This window comes from Psammomys obesus, unplaced genomic scaffold, assembly GCF_907164565.1.
Source record: "Psammomys obesus unplaced genomic scaffold, mPsaObe1.curated_primary_1811, whole genome shotgun sequence".
NCBI classification, from domain to species: domain Eukaryota; kingdom Metazoa; phylum Chordata; class Mammalia; order Rodentia; family Muridae; genus Psammomys; species Psammomys obesus.
In genome coordinates this window covers 6,138,402-6,151,541 of record NW_026596101.1, presented here as the reverse complement: position 1 = coordinate 6,151,541, position 13,140 = coordinate 6,138,402, and the positions used below count along the sequence as shown (strand labels likewise).

General features: G+C 41.5%; 1 protein-coding gene across 3 annotated transcripts in view; it reads right to left on the bottom strand.

The window, feature by feature from the left end:
- Sumf1 (sulfatase modifying factor 1) overlaps positions 1–13,140 on the bottom strand; it is an 82,524-nt gene that overhangs the window by 38,550 nt on the left and 30,834 nt on the right. For all 3 annotated transcript variants that reach the window (XM_055628635.1, XM_055628634.1, XM_055628633.1), the window contains exons 5-6: positions 12,719–12,833; positions 5,876–5,989 (exon numbers count right to left, since the gene is read on the bottom strand). In XM_055628635.1, the coding sequence (XP_055484610.1) occupies positions 5,876–5,989; positions 12,719–12,833 (229 nt within the window). The remainder of the gene's footprint in view (positions 1–5,875; positions 5,990–12,718; positions 12,834–13,140) is intronic.

Here is a 13,140-nt window from a genome sequence, read left to right as displayed (position 1 = left end):
CTCTAGGTCCTTTGCTAAGCACTAAAGATACACAAACCATTAGGGAAGAAAGGCAAACAAATTAGGCCCTCACAGAGAAATAGGAACTGGTCAAACCAGGCAAGAGCCTCTACAGCTGCAAGAATTGCAGAGCCAAATCCCAGAAAGCATTCCCCAGAGATCTGCCTACTCAAATGGCAGCAGGTGCTTAACAACTTCCAACCCACTTACAGCCTTCAGGAAACAAAAATCTGGGGTTCGCAGCCCTCCCAGGAGTCTTCCCTAGTCTCTTGGTTGGTTCCTTGAAGAACCAGAGTGAACTGGCAATGGGTTCTGCTTCAGAAACTCCAGTTCCTAACTGGATTAGGCTAATGTGACACAGAAGCAAAGGTAAAGATGGTCTAGAGAAAGATTGCCCCAGCTAGACCCCGAAAACCTGCCTCAGTTTTCCCACATACAATGTCTGATATTCAATCAAAAATACATACATTTGAAAACGAGATGTGGCCAAAAAACAAGAACAAAAAAGATCAACAGGTTAGCCAAATGTTTCTTAATAAGGGTACATTGCAAAATGACTGTGGGACTAGAGAGACAGCTCATCACTGAGGAGCAAAGGGAGGGTGTTGATTCCCAGCACTCACAAGGCTACTTTCATCTACCGATCTCAAAATGGATCTGAGGCTAAGGTGGCAACTGTTTCCCCTTCCTTACATGGAAGTCTCCTAAAGCGACCTTGCCTTCCCCACCCCCAGGCACACACATTTCCCACATTTCCTTATAGTTACACCAACATGACTGATTGTTACTGGTGCTTGAAGCTAGCAAGGGATGATCTGATTGGCCTTTCAATCCTTTAAAGGCTGTTCCACCAGATAGTAAAGTTAGATCTGCAACTTTGAGTATGGTCTCTGGAGTCTGATTCCGGAGATTCCGCATGAGCTCCGTCACCACTCACTCCCCATCCACTCGGTTCCTGATTCCCACAGTGTAGCTGGGCCTTGAGGCAGATCTATTCCCAGTTTTCTGAGAAACTCTAGACTGATTTCCAAAGGGGTTGTACTCCCACCAGCAATGGAGGAGTGTTCCCCTTGCTCCACATCCTTAGCAACGTATGCTGTCACTTGAGGTTTTGACCTTAGCCTTTCTGACCAGTGTAAGATAGAATCTCAGGGTCGTTTTGATTTGCATTTCCCTGATGACTAAGAAGATTGAACATTTAAGTGTTTCTCAACCATTAGAGAATCCTGTTAAGAATCCTTGGTTTAGCTCTGTGCTCCACTTTTTTAAATTTTTTAAATTTTTATTAATTACAGTTTATTCACTTTGTATCCCAGCTGTAGCCCCCTCCCTAACCCCTCCCAATTCCACCCACCCTCCCTCTTCTTCTCCTATGCCCCTCCCCCAGTCCAATGATAAGGGAGGTCCTCCTCCTTTTCCATCTGACCCTAATCTATCAGGTCTCATCAGGACTGGCTGCATTGTCTTCCTCTGTGGACTGGTAAGGCTGTACCCCCCTCAGGGGAAGGTGATCAAAAAGCCAGCCCATGAGTTCATGTCAAATGGTCCCTGTTTCTATTACTGGGGAACTCTCTTGGACACTGAGCTTCCATGGGCTACTTTTGTGCAGGGGTTCTAGGTTATCTCCATGCATGGTCCTTGTTTGGAGTTTTTCAGTCTCAGAAAAGACCACTGGGCCCAGATTTTTTGGTTCTGTTGCTCTCCTTTTCCCTCCAGGTCTTTCTATCTCTCCCTTCTTTCATAAGATTCCCTATACTCTGCCCAAAGTTTGGCTATGAGTCTCAGCATATATTTTGATAGCCTGCTGGGTGGAGACTTTCAGAGGCCCTCTGTGATAGGCTCCTGTCTTGTTTCCTGTTATCTTCCTCTTTCAATGTCCATGTCATTTCCCTTTGAGAATGAGGCTTGAGCATCTTACTCAGGGTCCTCCTTCTTGATTAGCTTCCTTAGGTGTACAGATTTTAGTATGATTAGCCTATATGAGATGTCTAATATCCACTTATAAGTGAGTACATAACATGTGTGTCTTTCTGCTTCTGGGATACCTGACTCAGGATGATCTTTCCTAGATCTGACCATTTGCCTGCAAATTTCGTGATTTCTTTGTTTTTAATTGCTGAATAGTATTTCATTGTGTAAATGTACCACAATTTCTGTATCCATTCCTCAACTGAGGGACATCTGGGTTGTTTCCCAGCTTCTGGCTAATACAAATAAAGCTGCTACGAACATGGTTGAGCAAATAATATAAAAAACTCAATTGACAACACATGCTGGAGAGGATATGAAGAAAGAGGAACCCTCCTCCATGGCTGGTAGGAATGTAAACTTGTACAACCACATTGGAAACCAATCTGGAGCTTTCTCAGACAATTAGGAATAGCGCTTCCTCAAGAGCCAGCTATACTACTCCTAGGCATATATCCAAAAGATGTTCAAATATACAACAAGGACATTTGCCGTACCCCACTTTTTAATTGGGTTATTTGGTTTGTTGGTGTATAACTTCTTGAATTCTTTATATATTTTGGGATATTAGCCCTCTACTGAATATAGGATTAGTGAAGATCTTTTTCCAATCTGTAGGCTGATATTTTGTCTTACTGACAGTGCCCTTTGCCTTTCAGAAGCTTTTCAGTTTCATGAGGTCCCATTTATTAATTGATGATCTTAGAGCTGTTATTATTCTTTTCAGGATTTGTCTGCTGTGCCAATGAGTCCAAGGCTTTTCATCACTTTCTCTTCTAATAGATTTAGTATATCTGGCTTTATATTGAGGTCTTTGACCCACTTGGGACTTGAGTTTGGTGCAGGGCAATAAATATGGATCCTTTGCATTTTTCTACATGTGGACATCCAGTTAGACCAGCACCATTTGTTGAAGGTGCTTTCTTTTTTCCATTGTATAGTTTTGGCATCTTTGTCAAAAATCAGGTGTCCATAGATATGTGGGTTTATTACTGGGTCTTCTATTTAATTCCATTGGTGGACCTGTCAGTTTTTATGTCAATTCCATGCTGTTTTTATTACTATTGCTCTACAATACAACTTGAAATCAGGGATGGTGATACCTCCAGAAGTTCTTTTATTGTACAGATTTTTTTTTTTTTTTTTTTTTTTTTTTTAGCTATTCTGGATCTTTTATTTTTCCATATGAAGTTAATGGTTACTCTTTCAAGGTCTTTAATAATTGTGTTAGAAGTTTGATAGAAACTGCATTGAATCTGTAGTTGGATTTTGGCAGGATGGCCATTTTTAATATGTTAATCCTACTGATCCATGAGCATGGGAGATCTTTCCATCTTCTAAAATTTTCTTTGATTTCTTTTTTCAAATACTTGAAATTCTTGTCACACAGATCTTTCACTTGCTTGTTTAGAATTACACTAAGATATTTTATATTACCTGTGGCCATTGTGAAGGCTGTTGTTTCCCTGATTTGTTTCTCAGCCTGTTTCACTTGTATAAAAGAGGGCTACTGATTTTTTTTTTTTTTAGTTATTTTTGTATACAGTTAATTTTGTATACAACACATACCCACTTGGTACAGACACATGCAGGCAGGCAAAGTACTCATACACATAAAATAAAAATTAAAAAAATAAGTTTTTTAAAAGTATTTTACTGAAAACACACAGTAAAATAGTACTAAACACTGAGCAGAGGAGCTGAAGCATAAAATACTGACAGCACCAAGTGCCAGTAAGAACAACTTTTGTTCTTTTACCTTTTTTCTTTGATTACAAAAAAGGAAAAAAAAAAAGCAGATATGCAGGTTCCTATTATGGTGCTTTCTCTACTCCTCTGTAGAAGAAATTCTGTAACATTTCATAGTTAAAATTATCTAAAAAAGAGAATAGCAAAGGCTAAATCATATTTGGCTTTTAGAGTCATATTGATAAGTTACCCTTTCTTTAGTTTGTAGACAGCAAGAAGTCATTCAGAACCAGGCATATTGAAACAAACCTGTAATTCCAGCAGCACACTGAAGGCAAAAACAAGAGAATTCCTAGTTCAAGGCCAGTCTGGGTTATATAGTGAGCTCCAAGCCAGATTGGGCTATGCAACAAGACTACAACTCAAGAGAGAGAGAAGAGAGGAGAGAGGGCTAGAGGGAGGAAGGGAGGGGGAGGAGAAAGGGAAGATGGGGAAGAAGAGGGAGAGAGAGAGAGAGAACACTTATACATGAATCTGAATGGAAAAGTAACAATATTGGATTTGTTCTGCACAAAGACCACTCTTGTTGAAAGATGGCAGACTGAGTGAAGGCAGGAAGTTCACCTAGGCAGCTGATGAGGAAACTGATGAAAGACAATGATGACAGCTGGTCTACTGGGTAAAGAAAGCCGTAACATCTCAATGATGGCATCACTTATTTGGGATTTAGTTCTCAAAAATGGTTGAATTGAAACCCCATCAAATCATAAAGCAAATGAGACCACTGTGACAAAGAAGAATCTCAATGGGACCATTTCAGTAGAAAAAGAGTGACATCCAGGAAATGGCCTGAAACTAGTGAAAATGTGAATTTTCCTACAAATTCTTAGGAAAAAGTCAAACCTCTACAAAAGTGAATGCTAATGAGTACTCAGCTCAACACCAGATGGTCAGATAGATACATTCACAACTTGCCAAGATTCTGGAGCCTTGCACAGCCCCTTCCAAGCATGCAGATGCTTTAATCTGACAGGGAAAAATCTATTTCTGCCTCTGACAGCAAATGCCAAGTCACGCCTTGCCAGTGGAGAGAGTGGCTGCTCCAAGTACAGCCTCCCCAAATATGCACAACCTTATTCCCACTCGGAGACACAGGTTGTTTGACCTCTACCTCCACCAGCCTTGCCAGAAAGGAAAGGAAAGGGTGGGTAGAGTTTCGAAAGAACTCAGCCTTTTCATCTGCACTCCCAGAAAAGTAGATACATATCTCTGGATTATTCATGAGCAGCCCACATATTTTTTCTGTGAAAACAAATTAAGCATATCAAACAGAAACTTATCCGAACATTCTGAAAATAGCCTGAGGCATGGAGTCCAACAGGTTTTTCAATAACTCTAAACTGGCTAACCTAACTAAAGAATGAATGTTCTAGGTGCTGCAAAAGGTTAAGGATAGAGCATTTCCAGTGGGACTGGTTTTAGTACTGTTCTTTGGTCATACTAACGAATGCCTACATTTGTTAGAAATGGAACTATTATATATTCCACCTACAATGTGTTCAAGGACAAGAAGATGTTCTTTATAAAGAAGGAACTGTCCAAACACATACTCATTTCAAATCTGTTTTGATGTACGGTACTGGACAGCTTGGCTGTAGAGGAAGGGACCTTGTGTTCAGCATTCTTTACAAAGCAGAGTGAGTAAAGCTCAGAGGGACAAGACGGTCTTCTATTCCTGAAGAATATAGTGCTCTCTCCTGTTATATAGACAAGCTTGTGAAACAACCTCTAAGTGGCTCAAGTTCCTGACTCCGCATTTACCCATCCTCATTTTCTTCAAATGCTGCTGCTGAATCAAAATCTGGACTCATCACAACCCAGGCCAAGAGTTTCATGAAAAATGCCACCTAGTGGATCTTATCACTTAATATTAAAACAGTAATGAATTTTGAAGCCATTTAAGCATCACACTTTGTTCAAGTTTATGAGATGAAGCATAGGTAAATGACCAAAATAGTCACCATTATCACAATCCAGTGGCACATGAAATAAGACATTTTTATAAAGGGCTCTACAGCTGAAATGAGACGAGCGATTGGCATTTGTTTAGGGAAATGTAAGGTTGATATCAAGACAAACACATGAAATCCTCGCTGTTGTCTGCTTAGAGGACAAGTGTCACCATTCAAGAAACAAGCCCGCTGTACCAGATACTCACTGGGTTGACGGTTTCCTCAGCAGAATGGTGAACCGCCCACCAGTCTGAGGTCCACTCCCATGCGTTCCCCACTATGTTGTACAAGCCATAGCCATTGGGAGGAAAGGCATCAACCTACAAATAAAAAAACAACACTGACCAGTTACTCACCTTGCTTTAAAGATCTCTTTGGTACATGAATGAACCAAGACCTATTTATTTCAGAATATGAATATCAATCTTCATCCCCACCTATCAGAAAACCAACCTGGACAACATAAAAGCAAAAAGCCCTGCCCCTCTGTTTCGTTTTTTACTTTAAGTATTCAAAAGGAGTTTATAAACACAAGAGGAATTTATTAAGCGGCCTGGAACTGGTGAATTAATTGTCACTAGTGACTAACACTAGTGGTAAGTACACAGGCTTTGCTGGCATGGGTGAGAGGGTGCATGTGAGAACATGTGTGTGCATATGCATATGTACACACGTGAACATGCATGTGTGTTCCTGTGTGTGCATGTGTGCAGACACAGAGTATTTAGGCCTTCAAAATCATTAACCGAAATGTCCTTCTAGTATCGATGTAAGTCCTGTTACTAAAAATCAGCTTTTCCAGGCACACAGTGTCTTTCAGGGCCATAGACGCCAACCCAACACTGCCCTCTCCACAAGCTCCATCCAGTTTACCACCTTATCTCTGAGCCTCAGTCGCTGTCATGGAATAAGGAAACTGTTAGCTCATTATCCCATGTGTTTCTGACAGCAGGTCTCTGGACTGCAGCGGTCTACAGCAAATTACACATCCACCAAGGGTCACGGCATGATTCAAAGGCAGGTCAGAGAGTGCTGGGTAACACCCACAGGCACACAAGCAAGGTGAAGTTTATGTAAGACAGAGGGCAAGAGGAGACAACTCAGACTGAACAACAGTCAACTCAGGTCACTGGTCAGTTTCGTGATTTAAAAATTCTCCCAACCAGGACTGGAGGTTTAGCTCAGTGGTAGAGTGCTTGCTTGAGAGGCCTTAGGTTTGGTCTCCACAACAGGCAGGGAGGGGAGCATATCATAAAAAATTAAAGGCACAAAAATAATCCTTGGGGAAGAAATTCTTTCACCTCTTTTCAATAGACATTAAAAAAAAATCAGTTTGTGATGAAAAAAAAAGTTATCTTTGGAAACTTTTTTTCTCTTCTCATAATTCATGCTTTTCCATACTAACAAAGTAAGACTGTAAGAATGAATAAACTAACATTCATGTCTACGTGGTTTCAGATGGTTTTACATCTACACATGAATACGGAAGCATCTGCTGCTTGGGCAATTCAGTGCATTTCAATCAAAGTTAGGAAGCCACTGAAAAGAAGTTCATGGAGATGAGCTGGAAAAGTCGAAAAATCCCACCATGCTGCTTCCATAATCAGCATTTACTATGGAAACAGCCTTGGCTCATTCAGAAATGCCATGTGCGGCCAGTACGGGCAGGGAGGGGCTCAGTGGCAAAGAGATCTTAAAGAGTTTAATGAGGGAAGAAAAAGAGAATGTCTCTAAACTAAAAAGTCAGCTCTAGAGAGCTGGTCATGACAGGCACGCAGGCAACCCTACCACTTGGGAGGCAGAGACAGGAAGGCAGGAGGGTCAAGACCACCCTGGGCTGCACAGTGAGTCTGAGGTCAGCTTGGGCCACATCAGACCCTCTCTCACACACATAAATCACAAGGGCAAACTCAGGCGGGGCGATCTAGGCATTCCTTGGAATAAGGCCCTGCGATCCAAATATAAGAGACAAGAGGGAGTGGAGGCCACAGCATAAGCTATTTTGTTCAGCAACATGAAGGTGACCAGAAAGGGGCCCTCGGACTAAGCTCAAGGGAATAAGAAGAGATGAGTTGGCTGAGGGGAGAAAGTAGAGGATGCCATGAGGCATGTGGGGAGAATAAGAAACTGAAACACACATTCTGGAGGAAGAAATCCACCTTCAAGCTTCTAGAAGGTAGAGGCAGAGGTGCTCTCAAGAATCTGTGCCAACCTTCATCGGTGCTATTAGTCCTAAACAGCAAAGTAACAGTGCCTGATCAAAGGTTTAAATAATAGGATATTTGAGGTAAAATCTTAAGGTTACTACCCTCTTAATTACTAACATTATATGTATGTCAGTATGGGAAATGAATTTCCCACTGCTCATGGTTATATGAATCACACTAACCAAAGCTTGCTCAGAGGAAAACAAATAGAAAAGACAAATCTTTCTTGAAATGCTAATTTTCAGGCACATGAGTTGATAAGCATTAAAACACAAAATGGATTAATGATAATGTAACAGTGAAATGCAGAATACACATTCAGCTCCTTATGCTCAACATTCAAAGAGTCTAGGTAGGAGCACTGGGTGTTTGATACTAGCCTGACCCTGTCTTAAAAATGAAAATGAACAAATAAGTTAAATTCCTGTCCTCAGCTTCCCAGAACATGCTGACAGTAAAGATAGTTCAGGTCAACCCAAGGTGATTTTTGTAAGCATCAACTCAACTTAAAGACAGTGGTCTCACACCTAACACAGACACGACCCCTCTGAGACTTGCCTCATCCTTGACCACGTCTAGTTTCAGGTTCCTTCAGGGCTCCTGGTAACTGTATCCATTTTATCCTGGTATCTGGGTTAGCAGTGTCCTCTGGTAAATTCTGCAGACACCTGCTGACTGCAGTGTCAAACACTCTAATGCCCAACAATGGAAAGGCAGAGCAGGAGCTTGTGTACCTTAGTGCTCATTCCACAGGACCATAACAATATCTGCAGATCTGCAGAGCATCCCTATCTCATACAGACCTCTCTGTCTGTCTGTCTGTCTGTCTCTCTCTGTTTGTGTGTGTGTGTGTGTACCAGGATCTCTGAGCTTTGTGTTGTTTACAAAGGTAACCAGAAATGGCTTGTTTCTTTTTTTTTCTAGCTCACCTAACTAAATGAACATACAATACTGTGGTGGTAATCACAGGAAATATCTGTGAGTCTCAAAGCAGTTTTATTGTGGCCTCCTACTAACATTTACCAGGGCTTACATTATGTATCTGGTTTGTTACAGCTTTCACAGACTTCTTCAAACAACAGAGACAATGGTGGCTGTCACCTGTGCCTCTGGAATGGAGCCTGCCCATCTCTCAGGACAACATGATTCTGTTCCACAGCTGAGCATGTGGATGGTTCTGTACTTTGACCTTCACAGCTCTCATTTGAACGCTGTTACTATAACAACTAAGGTCTGCTCCGTCTGAGCAATGCCCTGGATTCAGAGTTTATTGTAACATGCTTTGAGGGAGCCCCGTCCTGCCAAGGCCATCCTTCCTCCAGGATCTTTCATGTGTTCACATCCAGAGGTGGTTGGAAATGAATTTGGCAGGCAGTGCTATCAATTTTCGGTGCTTCCTGCACCTACATGTGAAGCTACTCCCCTGCTCTCTGTAACAACTAACATCTTTTTATTAATTACAGAGAGACAGGCAGGCAGGCAGGCAGATAGACAGAGACATAGAAAAAGAGACAGAGAGAGAGCATACACACCCATGTATCACAATGTGTATGTGGAGGTCAGAGGTTGGCTAATGGAAGTCTATCTCCTTCAATCATATGGGTTCCAGGGATCAAATTCAGATTGCCTAGCTAGGTGGCAAGCCACTGAGCATCTCACTGGCCCAGACAACCGGTGCCCTTCCTGGAGTTTGACAGCATGCCCACAACAGGCACCACCACTGACATTTTGCTCTAGCACTTCTGCTGGCCAAGAGGCCCCCTAGAAGCCCTCACACCACATCTTGCTCCCTACCAAGAGGCTTGTCATCCATTTAAAGGCTGAAGAAAAGTAGAAATCCTTCCTCCCAAAGACCTCAAATATTTTACCAAATACAAAGATGTGCCTGGGAGTGAAGCAGCTATCCTGAAAGAAACTGAAGAGGGCCCAACCACCAGATGGCTTGATTTGCCTTTTTTGCCTCTACTGAATAATGCATCATCTCCCATCACTTTGTGTTGGCTTAACATATATGTAACTCACATACATGGAACTGGATACAAACATGACTGCATCTTGTGTTTATGTAGGACTAAGTATTCCCAAGCAACTTTTTTTTTAAATTAAATTCTGCTCCAAACTGCACTGCTAACAGTAGCTCAAACTGACATCTAGTTTCTCTGAGACCAGGTGCCTTCACTCTTTCTGCTCCAAGAATTTCTCCGTCTTTTACTCTCACTTATTTAGTTTTCAAGATGAAAATTTCTAACTATTTGGTCATATTCCAAATAGCATATCTGTGTCAGATGTACAAATAGATTCTGCAGTAAGATTCTCTCGAGGAAAAAAATGCAAATTAAAAAAGAAGACAAAAGGAAGAAAGGAAGAGAGAGAGAAAAAGAGAAAAGGAAGGAAGTCACCAAGGGAGAGAGGGAGAAGAAAGGAGAGGGTGAGAGAAAGAGAAAGACAGAGAGAGAGAAGCAGTTTCAAAGATTCCTGAAAGAAAATAGCCTAGTTATAGGCTCTTTCTCCACCACAAAACTTCTTTCCTCATTGTGTTAAGAGAAAACAGAAATGTTTTTGTCTTGTCTAGAGAATGGTTTCCCCTCAAAACTTAGGCACTTAGTCCTTAATTCAACAGAACTAAGAGTGGCCTATAGAGGTGATTAAAGAATGCCTGATACAATGAGTTCTTCTCTACACAGGCTCAAGGTTGAAGGGAGTGTGCTATTACTCTGGCTCTGGCCATATGAGAACACAGTGTTCTTTAGTGCCCTCAAATCAACACAAATGCCTGTCTTACTGAGGCTTCCATCTTAGACTTCTTAGTTTCCAGACCTGTGAGACATATTTCTGTTTATCAATGATCCAGTCTATGGCATTTTGTTATAGCAGCTCAAATAAGGAAACTAAGAGGATTTTTAAACACAGCTTGGTTACTGTATTGTTGCTAAAAAGCTCCATGAGAGAACTCCTCTTCATCAATAAAAAGAAACAAGCCATGGGCACTATAGAACACAATTAAGTGAGAAAGTTTTCTAGCTTGGGAGTGTATCTCAGTGGTTGAACATATGCTTAGCCACAGGCAAGGTAATGGGTTCAATTCTTGATGGAAGAGAAAAGGTGAGGAAGGGGAATGGAGAGAAGTTTTCTAACCTTTAATCATTGATTGCTGCTGGGAATTTATTTTTTAAAATATCAGAGAAAGCTCAGTATGAATACACAAGATGTTCATTGCAGTATAGTTGAAGTAAAAATAACCAAATCTATAACAATCAGAGGCAAATAAGGATTTATTTGGTGACAGGTTATCCGGCCAGTGAAAGACAATGTGATCATGACCTAGAAGTGACAAATAAAATGTTCCATACAGTAAGAGGGAAAGAGTAGGATTTAAAATATTCTATCTGGAGACTAGAGATAGCTTAGTGGTTAATGCATGCACTGCTCTTCCAGAGGACCCATTTTCCAGTACCAAAGTTAGGCAGCTTAGAAGTATTTGCATGTAACTCCCATTCTAGTGGGACCCAACTTTCTCTTTCAGCCTATGTGGACACCTGCACATACCCACACTGATACACATAACTAAAAATAAAGTCTTTAACATATTCTATCCAATGTGATTGAAAAACAATACAGAAAATATATATGTGACACATGAACTCCAGAGATACACATGCTGGCAAATAGAGAAGTTAAGAGCATGCTCTTTAAAAACAAGCCAAGCTGATCAAATCCAGCTCGGCCATTTCCCAGCAAGAGTTTACATCTCTGTACCTCAGAATATCACAGGGATACCAGTACCCACCTTAAAGAGATAAATGGACATTACTAATGAGAAGATCTAGGCATATGATGCTGTACTATTCCCAACACTGCAAAGCCAGTGCCACCATCACCATTAATCCCTAGGATGAGCAGGTCAGGGACCAAAATGCTAATAGAGATTAACCTGGGAAGCAGAATTCCAGGTCAGTTTAGATTTCTTCTCCATCCTGGTAGTCTTTTTCTAAATAATCTATAGTATGTATTATACAGTCAGAAAGGAAAATGCATCTTTAAAAATATAGCTGATGATTTCTAGCATTTGCCATTCCTGAGGGTGGATAACATAGGGAGAACAGTGTCATTCAGAGAACAAGTGATGCCTTTTGTCCTGTCAAGTTTTTGTTTTTGTTTTTTTTTGGGGGGGTAGCTGGTTTGTGGGCTTTGCTTTGATTTTTTAAGATTGTGTGTATGTGTTTGTGTGTGTATGTGTATGTGCTCACATATTTGGGCATGCTCATGCCGCAGTGTGTGTAGAGACAAGGAAACAACTTATGAGAGTCTGTTCTCTCCTCCCAGTATTCTCTCCTCCCAGTTCTCTCCTCCCAGAACTCCTCCCAGGGTTCTACATGTGACTTGGGTCAGCACACTTGCTGTACCCAGTAAGTACCTCCTACCCACTGAAGAATTTCTCTAATCCTGATTTTGTGTTCTTAAGATGGGGTCTTATCAGCCGGGCATAGGGCACACGCCTTTAATCCCAGCACATGGAGAGGCAGAGGCAGGCGGATCTCTGTGAACTCTAGGCCAGCCTGGGCTACAAAGTGAGTCCAGGACAGCCAAGGCTACATGAAGAAACCCTGTCTCAAAAAAAAAAAAAAGAAAGAAAGAAAAAAGAAAAAAAAAAAGATGGGGGTCTCATGCAACTCAAGCTAGCCTAGAACTCACTATTTGACCAACTTGAACTTCAGATCCAGCCTCAACCTTCCTACTGCTGGTATCTCAGGTATGTGATGCTAGATCCGGTTCTTTCACCCCATTTCTGCAGTTGCTCAGCTCCCAGGGACACTGCCCTTCTCTCGAAGCCTGGCTACTCACGGGTGCAGTTCCTTGGAAGCCATCCTCCCCAGTGTTGGTCACAGGAAACTCGCCCTGCCAAATGTTGGCATAATGCTGGCCTTTGGGCTGCAGTTTGTTGCCCCAGGGGAAAAGCCTGTCAGGAGAGACACGGGCATCAGCGTGGTGCACAGGCTTCTGGAATGCAGCCAAGAGCAAGGGTGCAATGGCAGAGAACAAACAATGTTCATTTGTTCTGGATGAACTTTTTTCTTTAAAAGATACACTCGTAAATATAACATTTAATTGGGATTTTTAAATTTTTCCTTATAACAACTCATGTCAAATGTACAACAACTTCTGTCTCTCCTCACCACTGAGGAGCCTGAAATAAATGACGTGACTGAAAGAAGCCTTCTAGAAATCTGAGAAACGAGGCATCATTCTGGACTTATATGGTAGCA